Below are 20,960 nucleotides of genomic sequence, written 5' to 3'. Positions count from 1 at the left end.
TCAGTACAGGTATGGAACTGGATGGACTTGAGGGACACCATGACTGTAAGCTGCCTTACACCCAGGGCCAATGGAGTCTAGCATAAGAAAAGGAGCTGTCTCCTTGTATATTTAAAAGGGAAACAACTTTTCCAAGATTTGTAGTGATAAGATCCCTTTCACTGATGGATAGGTAACTGTACAATTCATAATTCTGTGAGCAAAGAAGAAAATGAGGATGGATTCACAATGGGACTAACAGCGTCCTTTACTCAGAGTCAAACTACTGTAACAATACCCACAACTACCCAGGGATGGCAAATAAGAGAAATAAACGGGTTAATCAATCCATCTCCCAATGCAAAATATCTAGATCCCATTTTATGGTTTCACATCAAAGGATGTTATTTAAATTTCATTTTATAGAAAGGAAAAAACATTTTAAAATTCTAGTAGCTATCCTAGTACTTAAATCAACTATTAGAAATAGCTAGTTACTGCCTTAATGAACCTTCATATTACAAACTGTGGTTTTAAAGAACCTCCAGAATGTGAAATAATAAATGTAACCCAGATGTTGACTAAAAAAATGAAAACAAGATTGTTTTTACTTCATAGCAACCAAATAGGTCAACCCATTTCCTCCTTCAGAGAATTCTCAGAGGACCACAAGCTCCACTCAAAGAGCATGTGTTTCATATGTATCTGTCCACAGAAAAAGGAAATGCTGCTGTCCAAAATAAACGGGAATATTGTATGTTCCCATGAAAGTGAATTTAAAAATTGCAGTAAGGCTGTGTCTACACATTGCCAAACATCTGGATAAAAACTGGAGGGAAAAAAAAATCATGAATTAACCAGTTATTGGGAAATATTTTTCAATCATCAAAATGCTTAGTTTTATGTATAGTTTTATTTATTAATTAGTGAAATAAGTTTTTCAAAAAGAAAAAAACAAGTCCTAATGAGAATTTTAAGACAGGAACTTTACTTTTTCCTATTTGAACAGTGCTCCTGGTGACTTCCTGTAAACTAAGTCAGCTAAAAGAGTAAATTTGCTCTGTTAAAGTAAATTATAAAATCTTCTTAGCCAACTAAATTGACTCAGGTGAATCTCTCCTAATATTTACACAATATTGAGAGATATATATCTGAAATAAATGCTTACTGAATAGTCTCCAGCCAAATTATAAAACACTTCAGAAGCTGAAGTCTATTCTATCATTTCATTTGGGAACCTGACATTAACTATAAAGTATACAAGTTTGGTTAACTTCAAAAGTCAGGAAAGAGGTATATTTTCTTTTTTATTCTTTTTATTAGTACATGTTTTATAGTACATAATAATTAAATCTATCGTGAGCTGGTATGAGAAAGATGCATTTTCTACTCCTATTCAAATGATTTACTATTTTCCCACAAATTTAAAAATAGTTAATACATCTTAACTTCAAAAATAATACATTTTGGGCCGGGGATTTAGCTCGATGGTGCCGCCACCTGCCTCACAAGCACAAAGTCCTAAGTTCCATCCCCGGTACCAAAAAAGAATTAAATTAATAATAATAATAATAATAATAATAATACATCTTAAGCAGCATTTTGAGTACTTTAATAAAAAACTATTTAAATTTCATTTTACTCTAGAACAGCAGTTCTATTACATACTGACAAACCTGTTTCCTAAAAGACCTGCCAATAATCTCCTTGAGCTCTGAGCTCTCTGGCTTTCCCTTGACTCTTGCCACAGGCCAAACTGCTACTTCACCTGCAGCCAACACAGCCTACTGCCTACCTCTATCTTCATTTGGATATTTCACAAACAAGTCACATTTTAATTCTTTCAGTAAAAACTGACTAGTTCATTGCAGACAAACCCTTCTGCCAAAAATACCTAGAAAAGCTCAACAAAGTATGAGAAACAACTGTTTGGGCCGGGGATTTAGCTCAGTGGTCCCGCCGCCTGCCTCAAAAGCGCAAGGACCCGAGTTCGATCCCCAGGACCAAAAAAAAGAAACAACTGTTTGAAGGCATCAGGAAACTACGCACACAGGGAAGACTGAGGAGGCCAGGATCCCAGGAAAGACAATGCAGAGAGAAAGCCCAATCACCTGAGTTGCTCTCCTCCTTGAGGCATTTACCAATTCACAGCGGAAGCTGAGGGACAATACACTGAACAGAAACAAGCAACTGAAAATGTTAGCACAATCTCCACCACTCTTAGGAAAACAGAGGGCAAAAATTAGAGTTCAAGCAACAGCCAAGTAGATGAAGGCCTGCTAAACATCCAGGCTTTCCCTTGAGACCACTGAAGGCAGCTCTACCCTAGAGAAAAGTAAACCAGAAAAACAGACCACTCCTCACCGATTTAAAGTGTATTCATCCCTTCACCTAAAATGCTTGCCAGGGCTCTTGTTCTTTTGTTGTGTTGTTTTGTTGTGGTTTGAGACAAGGTCTCAATATATAGCCCAGGCTGGCCTCAAACTCACCATCCTCTTGCCTCAGCCTCCCAAGTGCTGAATATAGGCATATAACACCCCTCCCAGCTGCTAACTTCTCTTGAGGAAGACAGCTAGAGTCTCAAATTATTCATTCAATTGTTCATACATGTTTTCTAGAATTCAATAAAGCTTAATAGGCATATCTAGAGTCAAGATCGTGAAACAGAAAACCAAAGGTGAAATAAACAGAACACACTCACAGGGCATCTAAATACTGGAATCCTCACACAGACTTTATTATAACTGTTATTAGTATAATAAAGAAGTTAGTTGACAAGATGAAAATTTCATTAGAAAAAAACTGGAGTCTTAAAGAATAAAAAGACAGACATGGTGCCACACACCTGTAATTCCAGCACTTAAGAGGCTGAGGCAAGAGGATTGCTATGAGTTCGAGGCCAGTCTGGACTACAGAGTGCATTCAAGGCCAGCCTGAACTACACAGAAAGACCCTGTATCCAGAAAAGAAAAAAAAAAAATGAACTCAATAGATGGGTTTAACAGCAAGTAGAGCTAAACAAAGGACTGACACAGTGGGATATAGCTAAAAAAAATACAGAGTGAACCACAGAGAGACAAAGGATGAAGAAAAGAGTCTAGAATACACATATATAGAATATGATGATTAGAGTATATATCTAACAACATGTAATTAGAGTCCAAGAGAGAGTGAATGAGGAAATGCTAAAGTAGATAATGACCAAGAATTTTCCAAACCTAAGATCAAGCCTCATCACAACTCTACCAAAAACCAAGAAAAACAACTAATCAAAGCAGAATAAAGTCAAGAAAAGCCACATCTGGTCATGTTACACAGTAACACTACTGAAAACCAAAGGCAAAGCAGCCTAAAGGGGGTGAGGTGGAAGCTAATACCAATTTCAAAAGAGCAACAACAACATGACACCACAACTGATTTCTCCACAGAAGCAATGGGAGCCAGAAAGCAATGAGATGAACCCTTCAAAGCACTACTGAATGAAATTAACTTGATAACTTAACTTGTACACCCCATGAAAATATCCTTCAAAAGTGGAAGCAAAGACATTTTTGAAAAAACAAAAGCAACATCACTACCCATCTAGCCACATAAACTAAAAACTCCAAGTCATCTTTAACTCCGGGTCCTATACCTCTAATCTCCTCCAACCAGTCTGTGTCCATTTGATTCTTCAAAATACATTTCATCACTGGTAAAGCAGTGCAATTTAGAGCAATACATAATTTCTTACTCATGAGACAGGCAAACATTTAACAGTCTGACAAACACCAAGTGTTGATTAAAATGTTATGAATCCTGAAAAATAAGAACACTACTCACCAGCCCATAATGAAAGCAATCTGTCAATACAGTATCTGGAAAAACTGAAAGCATGCCTATAACTCATGATTGCAATTCTAGCAATATACTCTAGACAAACTCACACACTTGTGAAAAGAGACAAGCCTAGGGAGCTCACTCAGTACTGTTTGTAACAACACCAATATAAAATCAACATATGAAATTCCCTGGGTGTGTTTGGTGCACACCTATAATCTCAGTGCTCAGGAGACTGAGGCAGAAGGATTACCAGCAGCTCATGGCCAGCCTGGGCTACATAGTGAGTTCAAGTACAGCCTGAATTACATAGCGAGACTCTGTTGAAAAAAGAAAAGACGAGACAAGACATATAAAATCCAACATAGAACAATATAAATAAAATATGACAGAAGTAAATCTATATATTATTACATGGATAATCTCACAAGCAAGATGCAAAACATTACACAGAATATGGTACCAGTTTTATAATTTTAAACCAAAAAGAGCACCATATATTGTTTACAGATACATACATCTGTTAAAGTATAAAAAATATACCAGAGGGTGGGCCAGGGATTTAGCTCAGTGGTTTCGCCGCCTGCTGCGCAAGCGCAAGGACCCAAGTTTAATCCCCAGTACCGGGAAAAAAAAAAAAAAAAAAAATATATATATATATATATATATATATATATATATATATATATACACACACACATACACACACACACACACACACACACACACCCCAGAGGGTCCCACAGCAAACCCATAATGGCTGCCTCTAGGAAATACAAAAGGAAGGGAATACTGAATAGGAGCAGGGATTGCTACACAAATGTAGTCTCAACTTTATTCAGTATTTGTTGAAAATATTTATGAAAGAGGCCTACTATGCACCAAGCAGTGTTTCATATCACTGCAAATAATATTCTTGCTTTCACAGAACTTACATTCAAAGAGAGAAAAGACAGATGATAAATGTATGATAGGTAAGGAATAATACATGCTAAGAAGAAAAATAAACCTGGGGAAAGGGAAAAAGTGACAACGGGATGCTATTTTAGACAGGCTTATTGAGGAAGACCTCTGTGGTAAGGAGATATTTTGGCAGAAACCTACAGGGGCAGCAAGTATAAAGGCACCTAGGCAGGGGTGCACCTGGCAAGTTCAGACAGTGGCAAGACCACCAGTAAACCTGACTTGAATGGAATGGAGAAAACAGATAGGAAATGCTGAGACAACAGAGAACTAGAGCAAGAGCCAAGGACAGCCCCCAAGGTAAGAATTTTTTTTTTTTTTTTAGGTATTTTTAAAGAACTATTACCCAGGCGTGGTCATGCACACCTCCAGTCCCAGCCCTCTGAAAGGCTGAGGCAGAAGGACTATAAGTTCCAGCCTGGTCTGGGCAACTCAGTGACTCAGAGAGACTCTATCTCAAAAAAATTTAAAAAGTATTGGGGATGTAGCTCAGTGCAAAGGCCCTGGGTTCAATCCCCGGGACCAGAAAAAAATATATATTTTTAAAAAAGGATTTGTGACCAAGACCACAAACTGCATGTGGCCCCACAAAATCTAAAATAGTATTTACTGTCTGGCACTTTTACCAAAACAGCTGCAGCCCCGAGCTGGAGCATGCAGGATGCCACAAGGTCTGAAGACAGCATCTGAATAAGATGAGGACAGGGCAGACTCAGAGGAGTATAACCTATTCTGAGGTATAGTAAACAAAGATGACAACATGAACTATTAGAAGGTTAAGGCAAAAAAAGTGAAAGCACCAAAAATTTGACCCCAGTAGATGGAAGAATGACACAGCCACATACTGAGAAAGGAAAATATATCTGGAACACTCTATTTAAAAAAAAAAAAAAAGCTGAGCATGGTGGCACACACTTATAATCCCAGCCCTCTGGGAGGCTGAGGCAGGACAGCAACTTAGCAAGACAAAAAAATGAGCCTTGGGGGCCAGAGATTTAGCTCAGTGGTTCTGCCACTTGCCCTGCAAGCGCAAGGAGCCGAGTTTAATCCCCGGTACCAAAAAAAAAAAAAAAAAAAATTGTAGGGGGAAAAAGAAGAACCAAGAGAGATTACATAAAGGTGTAAATTTCCAATGATGAATGTCATTATATTGTATACCTAAAATGTACCAATATAATAAAATTTAAAAAAAAAAATGAGCTTGGGGATGTAACTCAGCATAAAGGCCCTGGGTTCAATTCTCAGTACCACAAAAACAGAAAGAAAAAAAGGAAAGGAGAAAAGAAAGACCTAAAAATGATGCCACATAACATTAATAGTTATAGAACTAATTCTGAATAATGGGAACGTGAGTATTTATTTTATTATTTTTTGCATTTTTCAGCATTTTTTTTTCCAGTACCGGGGATCAAAGTCAGGACCTTGCACTTGCAAGGCAGGCACAGCGCCACGGAGCTAAATACCCAGCCCTTTTCAGCATTTTTTATATACACTTGATTTATATATCCTTCCTTCCATGTATACAACTACCACCCTAATCCACCAAACCTCTGAAACTCTCCCCTAAACCACTACAATAACTTCCTCCTTGGTGTCCCCATGTCCCCCATCCTCTTCCTGCAATCTACCTCCATTCAGCAACCCAGAATACCCTTTTGAAAAAGTCAGTGTAGGCAATGAGTAAGAATATGGACTCTCAATTCAGGGCACTGGGTTCAAATCACACTCCACCATTTACTAGCTGTGAAACCTAAAAAATTACTTAGCTTCCCAAGGTCTCCATTTTCTAACTGTAAATGGTGATAATGTTGCAAAGAGTAAACATACTAAGAACTAAGACATGTAATGCACACAGGACAGAATATGACATAGAGCATTATGTAAATATTAACCAAAATTATTGAAAGCAAAATCTAATGCCATTAACCTGTTCAAAACCCTTCAGTGACATCCTGGACTTAAAATAAAATCTGCATTCCTTACCTACTTTTTTGAGAAAGGATCTCACTATGCAGTTCAGGCTGTCCTTGAACTAGCAGTGATCCCCTTTCCTCAGCCTCTCGAGTGCTGGGATTACAGGTGTACATGACCATCCATCCCCAACTGTTACCTGCTAAATGGCCTGAACTCTCTCTCCTGCTTCACCCTCTATCAAACCACACACTCAGCTCTCGCCTGCTCAGTTTCTCTCTCTCTGCCTGAGTCACAACCCCTATGGGCTGTACCCAAAGGAGCATTTCCTCAAAGAGGCTGTATCCAGCCACATGCATTCCCTATACCTCCCCCTAGGCATGTCTCATCACCTACCCTACTTCTCTCCATCAATCTCTTGTTGACTTCCTTCAACACATTTAACATAATGAGTAATTATTTTATAAACCTCTTTACTTTTTGTCTCACCATCTAAACATAAGCTCCATGAACAAAGGATATTCACCTGACTTATTCACCACTCTAGCCCTTGTGCCAAGCACAAGGCCTGGCATATGGTAGGAACCAAAATATTATTTAAATAAGTGGCTATAAAGACTATGATCTAAAAGCATATCTAAAGGAAGCTGTCCTGGCAGGCGTGGTGGTGCATGTGTGTAATCCCAGCTCTCAAGAGGCTGAGGCAGGAGGACTGCCATGAGTTGGAGGCCAGCCTGGGCTACATAGTGAGTTCAAGGCCAGTCTGAACTACATAGCAAGACCTTGTCTCAAAAATAAATAAATAAAAAATAAAAGAAGCTATCCTGTCATTTTTAAACACTCAAAAGTACAGTAATAAACATAATAAAACATCATATTATACCCTATAAATATGTGCAATTAGTATTACTGTCAATTAAAAATAAAATTTTATGATCCCCAGTACCAAAATATAAATAAATAAATAAAATTTTAGGGCTAGCAGTAGAGCACTTGCTCTACTCCTAGTACCATATACACACACCATATATAAATATATATATATAATTTTTACAAAGTACAGTGGTTATTAGTTTCCTATGAATAGAATGAAGATACAGATAACCCTCAAAAGAGTATTTTCTTATCAGTATACTATTTTTCCATAAAATTTTGTTTTCTAAGTTTGGAAAAAGTTCAGATAAAAATAAAAAGGCATATAGGGGCAGGGATTTAGCTCAGTGGTTCCGCTGTCTGCCTCGCAAGCATGAGGTCCTGAGTTCGATCCCCAGTACCAAAAAAATGAAAAGGCATATAAAGAAATTTCCTCCCTACTTATATTCTGTCAATCTCCCCAAACAGGTAAGCATTGCTATTTGTTCCTTGTTTAACAGGAGCATTTCCTTAAAAAAAAAAAAAAAAAAATAGTATACAATGAACATTGTCCTACACTTTGCTTTTGTGACTTCACAAGATATTTTGGAGCTCTTTCTGTATTGATTCATAAAGAGTTTCCTCATTCCTTTCTACAACTTCACAACTTCACTCACCATCTGGGTATATGATTTATTTCACAGGTCTCCTGCTGATACACACTAAAGTAGTGAATAATGCTGTGCCTGTATATCTCACAAATGTACAAATGTGTCTGCAGATTAAATTCCTAGAACTGGTATTGCTGGGTTAAAAGACTTAACTTGAACCTCAAAAGCTACTGCCCAACGCTCCTGTATACATCAGGGTCCACTCAGAGAAAAAGCTATCCCTTTCAGGGCCTGAAATAGAGGGAATTTATGAAAAGGAATTGCTTAAAAATGTGAAAGAAAAACTGCAAGGTCAAACAGGAAATGGTAAGAGCCCAAAGATTACCATGAGCAAAAAGTAACTCCCACCTCTTGGTTATAGGGTCAAAGGAGAAGGTATTCCCAAAGCTCAGGCGTTGAAATCAAGAAGCAAGAGCTGGAGCCAAAAAGGCACTTGCAGAGACACTGGCTGTGACAGAATGAGGGAAAGAGAAACTATTTGGTTTCTCACTTCCTTCTTCCATCCTGTCTCCCACCAGCAGCTCCCAAGAACCAAAGGCAACCCCAAAGGCAACTAAGCTGATCAAGGGCCTGGGAAATGCTGCCTGCAGGGGTGAATCCCTCTGCAATGGAAGGGCAAGAAATAGATCTGAGCCAACAGGACACAAACTATATAAACCTTCTTGAGAACTGTGACTAATTTACACTCCTACCAGCAAATGCTAGGGCCAGGGATTTAGTTCAGTGGTTCCGCCGCCTGCCTCGCGAGCGCAAGGGCCCGAGTTCGATCTCGGGTACCAAAAAAAAATTAAGTACCAGCAAATGCTGAGGCAGCTTTGCCAACATTCTGTCTTTAAACTTAGGGTTATCGCTTGTTTGACAGGTGAACGGTGGGATCTCAACCTAGTCTTAATTTACATTCATTTTATTAGTGAGGCTGAGTGTCATTTCACTTGAACACAGACTTAACCCTCTTCTTCACAGATGGGAGTGAAGAGGACACGGGGGGGGGGGGGCCAATTAAAGTTAATTCACCTCAGGCCAGGGATATAGCTCAGTGGTGCCACCGGCCTGCTTCGCAAGTGCAAGGTCCTGAGTTCAATCCCCAGTAGCAAAAAAAAGTTAATTCGCCTCATCTGCCATCAGTGTTCCATTGAGGAACATCAGACAGACAGATGGTGGCAATGAGCCAAACTAGCCAGTCACCTTCCAAGTAGACATATCCCAAGAACTGTTCTAGAAAAACTGAAAGGCAACAAAGCACCAAATTAAAAATACCTTAACTACACCCTGCACACATTATAAGGAACAATGTGTTCTCATAATCTTGTACCCCTACTCGCTCCTCTTTGTAACTGCCTCCCAGCCATGCGTGCACCATCCTCCTTATCTCACAATGAAAGAAGAAATTACACCCTGAAGAAAAAAATAAAATTATAAGAACAGTGAGAAATCAGCTTTTAAAGTCTTTCATCTGACCAATACAATAAAAAATCTTTTAATTAAATTACTTTCACGCTCTGCTATAGCTATTGTTTGAATATTTACCCCACCTTCTAACCGAACTGAAACTGACTCCCTCAAATTTCTGTCCTATACAGAGGCAACTTCTGTCCTCTACTCTAAAAGTATACCAAAAACATTATGCTTCAATTGGCTGGCAACTGAAATTGTTTTCTCTCAAAAGATTGAACTTTATTTTTACAAAACATGAATTTAAAACAAGGCATTCTTTAAAAGTCTAAATGGTATTATCTTTAAAGAAGTATGTTGAGCCAAGTGTGGTGGTGCATATGCCTATAATCCCAGCACTCTGGAATCAGAGGCAGGAAAATTATAGTGAGTTCTAGCCCAGTCTGGGCTACATAGTGAGTTCAAGGCCAACCTGAACTACATATGGAGACTCTATCTTTAAAAAAAAGAGGTATAACTTCAAACCTCTAACAATAAGAGTTAAATATAAGCACATCAAGTTTATATAACAATCACTATGACTCATAATCCAAAACTGTGAAAGATTTTCATTTGATTCAAAATTACTTATTCCAAGATTGCCAAACATTTTTAAGTATCTTCCACAATGCAAGGAAGAAAGATTTGATAAATCAATAAAGATTAAAAGTTGTTTTCCAGAACCTAGCACACTGCCTTGCAATTCAGTAGGCAATCAAATATCTGTTCATTGTTGAATGTTCCAGAGAGGTTAATTAAATATTACATCTAAAACATGTGCATGCTTTTTATAAGGTGGGGGTTTTTTTTCAAATTTGAAAGGAATGAACATTTATTCCAGAAACATGGAAAATGTAAAAGCTAAGAAAATAAAACAACCATAATGTCACCAGTTTTTACACTGTTCAGACTGGAATGTACAAAACTTTTTTTCAGGGCTGGGGATTTAGCTCAGTGCTTCCACCACCTGCCTCGCAAGTACAAGGTCCTGAGTTCGATCCCCGGTACAAAAAAACACCACTTTTGGGGGGGGGGGGTTAATAGGAATCGAACTCAAGGCCTCGTGAAAACTGCTTATTGTTAATAGTTGGAAAATCTTTCAGTCAATAAACTAATCAAATTTACCTCACCATTCTACCACTGAGCATTGCTGTTTCCAATTTTTTACAATTACAGTGTAATGCACATCTCCATGGATCACATTTTTTTCATTTCAGTTATTTCCCTGTGATATACAGTATTGCCAGGAGAGATATTAATAGCCAAAAAGTAATTTTAAGGCTTTTGATACATAATTTCACCCTCTGTTATGGTTCTCAAGATCTATAAGCTGCTGGAGAACACTAACTTCCCTTTACCTTCAAGTCCTCCACACTTCTTTAGTCAAGAGTCAGAAACACTTCCCAAACAAAATCGCCAAGCCAGCTAGTTTCCTTGATTTTAATGTCAAACGTTTAAATACTACGGTTGTTTGCCTTTATTTTCTATCAAGGGGAAAACTACTATGCCAAAATGCAATAGGCAAAATGCAGGGCATCCAGAGGAAATTCATTTGTCAGGATCCGGTGTCTCCAGACTGACAGCCTGGCTGTAGGAGGGTTTCCAACTGGGCTCCTTTTCGTCACAGCACTTTTTCATAAACAACACGCCCACTGGGTGACACAGAACTACCCTGGCTTTAACTATGAAAACTGAACTCGCCAAATGCCATGAATCCTGCCAACTTCCCACCAGCTCCAGGGCATCACTTTTTTAAGCACAAACATTTCCCTCCGAGCAGCACTTGAATTCTAGAAGGCACCTTGATTAACCACTTCATCCTGAAGCCTTCAATACTGCTGATTCTTACAGGCAGCTGCTCCAGCAGCCTGTAATTAAGATTCTTCTAAACACTCCCTTATTATACTGGGTTCTGACGATTCCGTCTGTCAGCAAAAAGGAGATCATTAGAGAAAGTATAGGAAGCCTCAACTTGGGGTGTTTCTGTAAAAAAAAAAAAAAATGGGTTTAACCCTTTGCTTTCCAAACTGATGACCCATTCCATACAGAGAGGTACGTTATCTTATTGAAAACCTATTTCACGGCGTAACACAACAGTAATTTGTATTCCATTAAATAATTTACAATAAACACGACTCTTCCAGCAAAAGGGAACGGATCCTCAGGCACATACATCCTGAGCCACGCCAGGTTATGGGCATGATCCACTTCGGAAAGGTGTCCTCCACAACTGCTATCAGCTCGCACCTCTGCTGCTGGCTGTGGCTTCTAGACTCCCACCCTCTGCAACAGTAACTCGGGTTTTTTTTGCTCTGGGGAGGGCAGGACTCTGTAACCTTTGCTATTCCATAAAACGCGTGCCCAGATCGGGACTCCTTCAGCTGCCCACCTTTCTCGTTTAAGCAATTTCCAGGGACCACTTCTGACCTAAAGCCAGGAAAGGGGTCATGATTTCCAATCAACGTCCCCTCTCCTTTCCCCACCCGGAAGCCGAAGGAGCTCCGATTCAAAACTTTGCCCTCCCCATTTCCCACGGGCGCGCCCGTTCCTGCCACCTGAGAACAGAAGCTTAAAAGGGGTAGATAGAGCACATGGCTGGGCTCCGGAGGGCGTAGACGCTCCCGGCTACAGGATGCAGAAAAGGTCGTCCCCTAAGGTCCCCCGCCCCAGAAGGACGACCTCCTCCCCCAAGCCTCCGCGGCGACCCCGGCCCGGGGCGAACCCGCTGTCGCTCGCGCCGGGCGGCGACTCCCTCGCCCCGGCCCTGACCGGCGCGCCTCGGGCCTCGCGCGGCCGCCAGTCAGCACCGACACCGCCCCGGACCCGGTCTCCTCGGGCGACCCCCCGCCTCAGGCCGCCAGTGGGCCGGACACACTTCCCACACTCACCGCCACCGCCCTCGCCGCCGCCTTCGTCCATCTTGAAGCCACTCCCGCTTCCCGAGAGCCGGGGCCGGCGGGCGAGGAGCCAGGTCGGGGGGCGCCGTCTGAGGCGCGCGCGGGCGACCAAGCGGCTCCTCAGCTCGCGGCCCGGGTCGTGGCCAGGCCTCCTCCCGCCGGGCGGGGCTAGCCGCTCGGCGCGGCGTCACGTGACCTAGGGCCCGCCCCGTCCTAGGCGCGGTGGGCGGAGCTCGAAGCCGCACGGCCCCGCCCGCGGGAACCGGCCGCGCCGGGCGGTGTCCGCGATCTCGGTATTTCTAGGGGGGCAGTCCCCCAGCGCGTGTACCTCCACACCTCTCTAGGCTCTCCCAGCAACCTGGGTACGCACGTTGGGTCTGGGACAACAGGATACCCCACTCTACAATGTCAACCCCTAATTCTTTACGTGTCCAGGGGTCCAGTTCGCACGTGCGCTTGGAGAAAAAGATCTAGAAATGAGCGCACCAAATCAGGCCTTCTCCCTCCAGCCCCAGGACGTGTCAGAAAAATTGCAGCCCTACAGCTTTTAACGTATAATGGAGCCTCTCCTTTCCTTGCGATGCGCGCGTTTTAAAATTAACAAAGTGTAAGGCTTGTAATGAGTGTTGTCATGAAGCTGGAACCGAATCTCAATCCAGCACACCTGGGGCCCAGCCCCTTAGAGCGCCTTAGAAGGATTGGCCGGCCTGGCGTCAGATGCCCTTGGAGTTAGCGCCAATCTCCCTTGAATGGTTGCCAGCTGCCCTGGATTTACGATGCAGAAGGAGTTCTCAATTCAATTTCCCGTGGGTACAGCCAGGAGCTGGCGGAAGGCCTCAGTTCGCCCCTGTTCCACATCTATGGACCGTCTGTCTCCTCCTATCTCGTTTCCAGTAACTCCTGTAGCGTTGAATGTAGGTCCTCCCAACCCTTTCTGCACGAACCAAATTGCATTAAACAGAACAAACATTGTAACAGAGGAGATAGTTCATCTGTAATAGAATTTTCCAGCCACTGTTTTATATTTACAAAGTACCCATTGAATCAAAGGCTCCTTCCACCGTCATCTATCAGAGCAGTTTTCACCTTTTTGTAAAAGATTGTGGAATGGTTCCAAAGAGTTCAATTTCCCAATAACCTGAAGAATTAAACACCCCAGGCATTCTGATGCTTCCTAAAACATAAGGACACTTCTGGGTGTAGATAAGATATTTGGCTCCCTGTGTGATAAAACTGCAACACAGAAAAGAGGCCTGGGAGGGAGTCAGAAGATGTAGGTTGAGGTCCCAACCCACAGATGTGGCTTCCTAATCTTGTTCCTGTCAGCTTTGTTATCTGGGGATAACAGTATCATTGCTGAGAAAAGAAGACAGTATACTTTGAACTTGATAATGTGCTATGTGAGGCTTTGAACTCAAAAATATTATCAATTACATATGCTTTTCAATGTCAATCCCTAATTCTTTAGGTTTCTTAGACTGATCTGGAGGTGCGTCTCTCAGATTATGAATATGAAAATTGTTTTTCTGATCTCCATCTTCTCTTATTTGAATCAGAATAAAGCACAATCCAGTGGTTTGTAAAAATATTGCCCCCATTTTGACAAAGCCTGCAAAAATGTTGGGAGGATAAAGGATTAGGGTGTGTGTCATTTCTGTGCTTTACTGGGGAAACTGGAAGACTTTAAAACTGTCACTTTTTTATTTTTTCTTTCTTTTTTTCATTTTTTTATTACCAGGGATCTAACTCCTGACCTTGCACTTGCAAGGCAGGCATGGTGCCCCTGAGCTAAATCCTGGCCCTATATTTTGTTTTTTGAGACAGGATCTCATTGTGGAGTCCAGTCTGGCCTTGAAATCACTATGTAGCCCAGGCTGGCCTTGAACTTCTGTCAATCCTCTTGCCTCAACCTCCCTGGCACCTCGTGTACAGGCATTACATTAATGTTTCCACATTTATCCACTAAAATAGGCACTCAATTATGTCTAACATTTGGGTTGTTTGCTTGAATGTTGAAAGTTTTATAAATTAATTTGTGAAGAAAGCAATTCATGCAGCAGATATAGATCTAACATAATAGTATTAAACCTAGTTACTGCACTGTTGCAATCAGTTTTACAGTAAAGATTTAGGTACCTCCTGTATATTCTAGTCTCTGTTCTAGCCCCTATCTTCATGGGACAAATGGTTTAGAAGGAATACAACCATTAAGCAAATAATTACACAAATAACTATTTAGCTATAATTTTCCTGTCTTACTCTCTTTATAGACATTCTCCTTCAGTTCCAGGTGGCATGGTGGTCCTTTCCTTTAATACCCAGCACTCAGGAGGCTGAGGCAGGGGGATCACCATGAGCTTGAGGCCAGCCTGGGCTACAGGGTGAGTTCAAAGCCAGCCTGAACAATATAGCAAGACCCTGTCTCAAAATTTTTTTTAAAACCCACCTTCAGAACAGAGGCTGTAAATCTGTTTTTATTTTATGTCAACGATCCACTGTAGGCTGTGGCTTTTTTTTTTTTTTTTTTTTGGTATGGGGAATCAAATTCAGGGCCTCATGCTTGCCAGGCAGGCAGGCGCTGCACCTCTGAGCTACAACCCCAGCCCCTTATTTTTTTAAAAAGGGAGAAAACAGTATTTGCTAGATGACTGGAGCCAAGAAAAGTAGAAGACATTTTGAAAACATGTTGAAACCCATTTATTGGCCTTCTGACCATGGCAGAAATAGTTTAAGAAATCACAGATGTGCACATTCTGGAAAGGTCAGGACTTCTCTGTACATTCATCTCCACCCTGCAAGTGGAAGTCTGTAAAATCAGACAGAAGTGTCCTCTCCTAGCACTAAGGGTCACAAGCCCCAAATCCCTGCCAGAGCTCATTTCTTTTCTGCCTGGCCAGAAAGATGCTGTGCAGGCTGCCCAAGCTGTGGCTACTTCCAGACCCTGAACCAAGCAGTTCTCCTCTCTTCTGATAAGGGTCAAGAAATGCAGACGCAGTGGTGGCTATCAGCAGATGGGGACCTAGACTAATCCGTTACATCTGCTTGGGAGGGGCAGGTTCAGTCCAGGGAAGGCACAGACCTCGGGGCCAGCTCACTATAGGCTCAGTCATGAAAGGAATGTTTTCCAGAACCTAATTTCATCTAGGCATGGAGATGATCTTCAACAGATTATCATACTCCACTCTGCCCAAGCAAGCAAACAACAGGGGTCTACAAGTCAAATCACAGCCTCATTAAATTTTTAGAAATCTACACATCTCCCCCTTCACAGTGCTCTGTCTTTCATTCCAATCGTTCAGTGCTGTCCACCTTGGTCTTTTTTCCCTACTGGAATCCACACAACTGACATCAGTTCCCTGGCCTCACGTTACCAAGCTTAATTCCTTTTAGATTGATTTGTGACTTGAGTTTTTGCAAGAACAAAAGAGGTCAAATTTCTCTTTCATGGTAAATTGGAAAAAAAAAATATCTTGGCCCTTACTTCAAGCTATTTGCCCTTGGAAGAAAGGCAATATTCCCACTCAAAGCAGCATCAATATTAAAAATTATTTTATGCATACATGGCATACATTAATTGTATGTTGTCTTCTGCAGTAATAAAAAGCTGCGTTGTTTTATCTAGTTCTTCCTTTTTATAGTTTGTCCCTCAAAAAATTTTTTCAAAAATTAAGTTGATCAGAAAAAAAAAAGTTGGTCAGATTCTGCAGTGTTCAATTTAAAATCATCAAGAGAATCTATCCTGAGGTGAAAAGCACACTATGGGTCAGGCAATTAGAGGCAGCCCGGGCAACTTAGCAAGACCGTGTCTCTAAATAAAAATTTTTTAAAAGGGCCAGGGAAAGAGAGAGGGAGAGGAGGAGAGAGGGAGAGAGGGAAAAGGGGGGGGGAGACAGAAAGGGAAAAAGAGTAAAATGACAAACATAATGACATAGAACATCTGCTGTGACCGTAGTCTTCTGCGACCGTAGTCTTCTGCATACCAAGTGTGCTTCTAGCCAGCAAACAATGACAGAACACTGGTCGTGGGGCACTGTGACTCAGAAGGCCTAACTATGCCCAAGCAAGTGTCATTCTGCAGTGTGACTTGTAACATAGCAGAAGTCAGCCATGCTTTCTGGCCATTTATTGCCACTGTGAAACAGCCATATAATACCCATTGTCTCTGGGTCTCAGCCAGGATCTACCATCACAAAGTTGCTACCACTAGCATCTCGATAACACAAGCTATAAAATCAGCTACTTCTACTTCTTGGCTGTGTGACCTAGGGCAACTTGCTTCTCCTCACTATGCCTAGTTTCTGTGAAATTTCTGTGAAATGGGACCAATAACAAACCCTGGTAAAATGATTACAAGAATGACACGCTATTGAACACAAACAGTGCGTGGCAAACAGTAATCACTCAATGAATGCTGTTACTATTACACACAGATGGAGAAAGTTGCTCCAGTTGGTTATGCACAGGTTAGATCATCTGGCAGCCAAGCAGGGAGCCAAGCTGGATTTTAGGGAACACACCTCACTTTCACTGCCACTTTCTAGTAGCTGTCTCCCAGCCTCATTCCCAGCCTGCCCTCTGGAATCTACCCCTACTTTACTCTGTGCTCTCAGTTTATGGAGTGTCTACACTTTATACTCAACAATGCAGGAAAGAACTGGGTTTTTAGGGCAACAGCTACACATGTCCATTTCCATAAGGGAATCTAGGGAGGAGTCCCTGTGCCCCATGTTGGCGTTAATCATTCTACATCCTGCTTCTTAGCACACAGGGGCCCTAGGGACTCAACAGGGGCCAGCAGTTTGTGACTTCTTTTTTTCCCCAAGTACTGAGGATCGAAGCCAGTGCCTTCACACTGAGCTACATCCCCATCCCTTTTTTAAATTTTGAGATAGGATCTTACTAAGTTCCTAAGCTGCCCAGGCTGGGCTTGAACTTGCAGTCCCCCTGCCTCAGCCTTCCAGAGTGCTGGGATCACAGGGTTATGCCACCCTCAAACCCCAATAACTTTTGATTTTAAATGAATACATTTTTAGCATTTAATAAATGTGATTGAGGTTTATTGGTGAGTTTCAAATATCTAAGCAAACTACTGAGGGTCCCTACTTCATTAGGATAAAAATATGGAATGATTTCATTTCTTCAGATCAGCTACCCAATGAAAAAATGTTAAATCTCTTTTTATTCTCCTTTAACAACATAATATAAGCAGATTCCAAAACTTACTGATCACTTTCATTGTTAAAAAATAACATCATTTATGGGCTGGGGATTTAGCTCAGTGGTTCTGTCACTTGCCTTGCAAGCACAAAGACCTGAGTTTGATTCCCAGTACCAAAAAAAATAAAATAAAATAAAAATAATGTCATTTAGGATTGGAGGTGTAGCTTCATGTGTTCAGCACACACTAGGCTCTAGGTTCAATTTCCAACACTAAAGGAAGAAAAGTAATAATAATATCATTTACATAGACTCCTGATCCCAGAAAGATGAAGTGGAAGTAGTCCTCCCCATTCCTCTTACTAACAGCAGTGACCACGTATGGATGTTGTATAGGAAACAAACATAAGAAGATTGAAGCCTAACATGGTGGCACACACCTGTGATCCCAGCACACTAGGAGACTGAGGCAGGAGGATGGCAAATTTGGGTCCGGCCTAGACAACACTGTCTCAAAAAAAATGTTAAAGAGGATGGAGGGTGTACCTCAGTGAGAAGTCCCTGGGTCCGATCACCCGTACAACAATAAAATTAAATTAAATTCAAATGAATAAAAAAGGTTTAGGATGTAGCTCAGTGCAAAGGTCCTGGGTTCAATCACTAGTACTGAAAAAAAGAAATAAAAAGAAGAAGATTGAAAGGTGGAGAGAAGGCAGATGGGCTAGGGACCTCAGGACCTGAGGAGCAATCAATGATAAATTCCCTGGTCTTCTTTCTGTGCCCTTTATTCCAGTCTTGATGCAGGAGAAACCAGAAATTCAGAAACCCAGAAACACCAATTGAAGTAGAAAAAAAAAAAAGTCCAACAAAAAAGACTACTCTATCCACCAAAAGGTCAGGAAAGGCGTAGCCTAGCAGGACAATAATGGTCTCCCAGTGCCACCACACCCCCACCAGCATCAGCCAAAGCCTGAGCCAGGAGTCCTGACCTCCACACTCCTTGGACTGGTGGTATTGGAGAAGGAGGCCAAATGGAGAGCAGGGTCTTCATTTCAGCCAGGCACTATTGAGGCCCCTCTCCCTTCCCATTGGTCTGATGTCAGAGAGGGAGCTCATAGAAAGTCAGGGCTTTGACTCTGACACCTTAACAAGGCCACCCCTGTCCCTTGGTATCAGTGGAGGCCAAGGGGAACCTGAAGTTCAGTGGTAATTAGGAGATCCGCCCCCCCTTTCTTTGCTGCAGGTAAGAGAATGTTCAGGTAAGACTCAGTCTCGCTCAGGCTTGGTGGTGCATGCCTCACGTAATCCCAGCACTCTGGAAGGCTGAGGCAAAAGGATCACAAATTTGAATCCAGCCCAAGCAATTTAGCAAAACCCTGTCTCAAAATTTTTAAAAAAGACCTGGGGATGTATGTAGCTCAGTGTGAAGGTCCTGGGTTGAATCCCCAGTGAGGGAGGAGTCTCATAACAATACCAAAAGCTCCAGGATACATTGAAAATTGCTCACCACACCAAGAATCGAGAAGATCTCAGGCTGAATGAAGACAATCAACAAAGTCAATACCATGATGACATAGATGTTAGAGTTACCTAAATAAGATTTTATAACAGCCATTAGAAAAACATTCAATAAGCAATTATGAATATGTTTGAAACAAATGAAAACATAGAAAGTCTCAGCAAAGATAAAGAATATCTCAGCAAAGGAATAGAAGATATAAAGAAGAACCAAATGGAAAATTTAGAACTGAAGGAAAAAAACTAAAAAGAAATTTAATGGCTAGGCTCACAGCAGAAAGGGACAGGAGAAAAAATCGGTGGACTTGAAAGAGCAGCAGAAATTGTTGCTCTAATAACAAAGAGAAAACAGGCTGCAAAAAAATGAGCAGAGTTTCAGGGATATGTGGGAATATAACAAAAATTGGAAACTTATTTGAAGAAATAATAGCTGAAAATAAAATCTTTTTTTTTTTCAGTGCTGGGGATCAAATCCAGGGCTTCCTGCAAGCTAGGAAAGTCATTCTCTTTGAGCTATACCTTTATGCCAAAAATTCCTAAATTTAACCCCCAAAACTCATAAGCCTACAAAAGTCAACAAGCTGTGCAAACCCCAAAGAAAGGACAAGTCCGAAGAAGTCCATGGGAAGATGCACCACAGGAAACCTCTAAGAATAAAGAGAAAGAACAAAAATCCTAAATCAGAGTGAAAAACAATGTTATAGATTTTTTGCCACAATAAAATTAATTACTTCATTTTTGAAGACTTGGCTCTTTTTAAAGATGAGTAAAACTGACAAACTTCTAACAAGATCGACAAAAGTGAAAACAGAGAGAGATAGAAAAGATACGAACTACCAATATTAGAATCAAATGCATCTCTGCAGAAATCAAAAGAATAACAAGGAGGCCTGGGGGTATAGCTCAGTATGCACAAGGCCCTGAGTTCCACTCCAGGACCAAGAAGGGGATGGGGGGACAACGCTACACTCCAGTTAAATTGGACAATTTAAATAAAATTGATTAATCCCACAAAAAGTGAAATTATCACTACTTACTCAAAATGAAATAGAGCAGTTGAAAAACCTATAATGATAAAGGAAATGGAACTCATAATTTTAAAACTCTCGGAGAAGAAATCTCTGTACTCAGAGGGTGTCAGTAAAGGAGTCCACCAAACATTTAAAGAATCAACCTGAGCGCCGGGGATTTAGCTCAGTGGTTTCACTGCCTGCTGCGCAAGGGCAAGGACCCGAGTTTGATCCCTGGTACCAAAAAAAAAGAATCAACCTGAATTCCACGTGATCTTTTCCAGAAAAGACAAGAAAAAGACATACTACCCTATATATTTTATACAAACAGTACCTCCCTGATACCAAAACCAGACAATGTAACAAAAAGGAAAATGACAAACAATATCCCTCATGAATATAGACACAAAACTCAAACAAAATATTAACAAACATAATTCATCAATGTATAAAAAGAATTTTATAACAGAACTGGGCTGGGGATTTAGCTCAGTGGTTCTGCTGCCTGCCTTGCAGGCACAGGGACCCGAGTTCGATCTCTTGTACCTAAAAATAAGAATTTTATAACAGAACAAGTGGAGTTTATTCCAGGGATGCAAGCTTTGTTCAATATTCACAGATGAATCCATGTAACCTATCATAACAGGTTACAGGTAAAGACAGGTTAAAAACAGGCAAAGAAAAAAAGTACATGATCGAATCATTTAAAGCAGAAAAATCATTTGACAACATTCAAGAACAATTAGGGTTTT

The 20,960-nt window shown here is 41.1% G+C and overlaps 1 protein-coding gene across 3 annotated transcripts in view; it reads right to left on the bottom strand.

Annotated features, from left to right (window-relative positions):
- The window catches only part of Cyth3 (cytohesin 3), a 112,420-nt gene extending 99,742 nt beyond the window's left edge, over positions 1-12,678 (bottom strand). For 2 of the 3 annotated variants that reach the window (XM_087195873.1, XM_004840447.4), the window contains exon 1: positions 12,515-12,678. In XM_087195873.1, the coding sequence (XP_087051999.1) occupies positions 12,515-12,545 (31 nt within the window). In that variant the 5' untranslated portion in view covers positions 12,546-12,678. Of the gene's footprint in view, positions 1-11,427; positions 11,582-12,514 lie in introns of those variants that run through there. The other variant, XM_087195874.1, reaches the window with a different exon arrangement.
- Positions 12,679-20,960: the final 8,282 nt, after the last annotated feature.

Source organism: Heterocephalus glaber, unplaced genomic scaffold (assembly GCF_053883595.1).
Source record: "Heterocephalus glaber isolate CG9 unplaced genomic scaffold, H.glaber_assembly_v1.0 deba00001610, whole genome shotgun sequence".
NCBI lineage: Eukaryota > Metazoa > Chordata > Mammalia > Rodentia > Bathyergidae > Heterocephalus > Heterocephalus glaber.
This window is presented reverse-complemented; position numbering and strand designations above follow the sequence as displayed.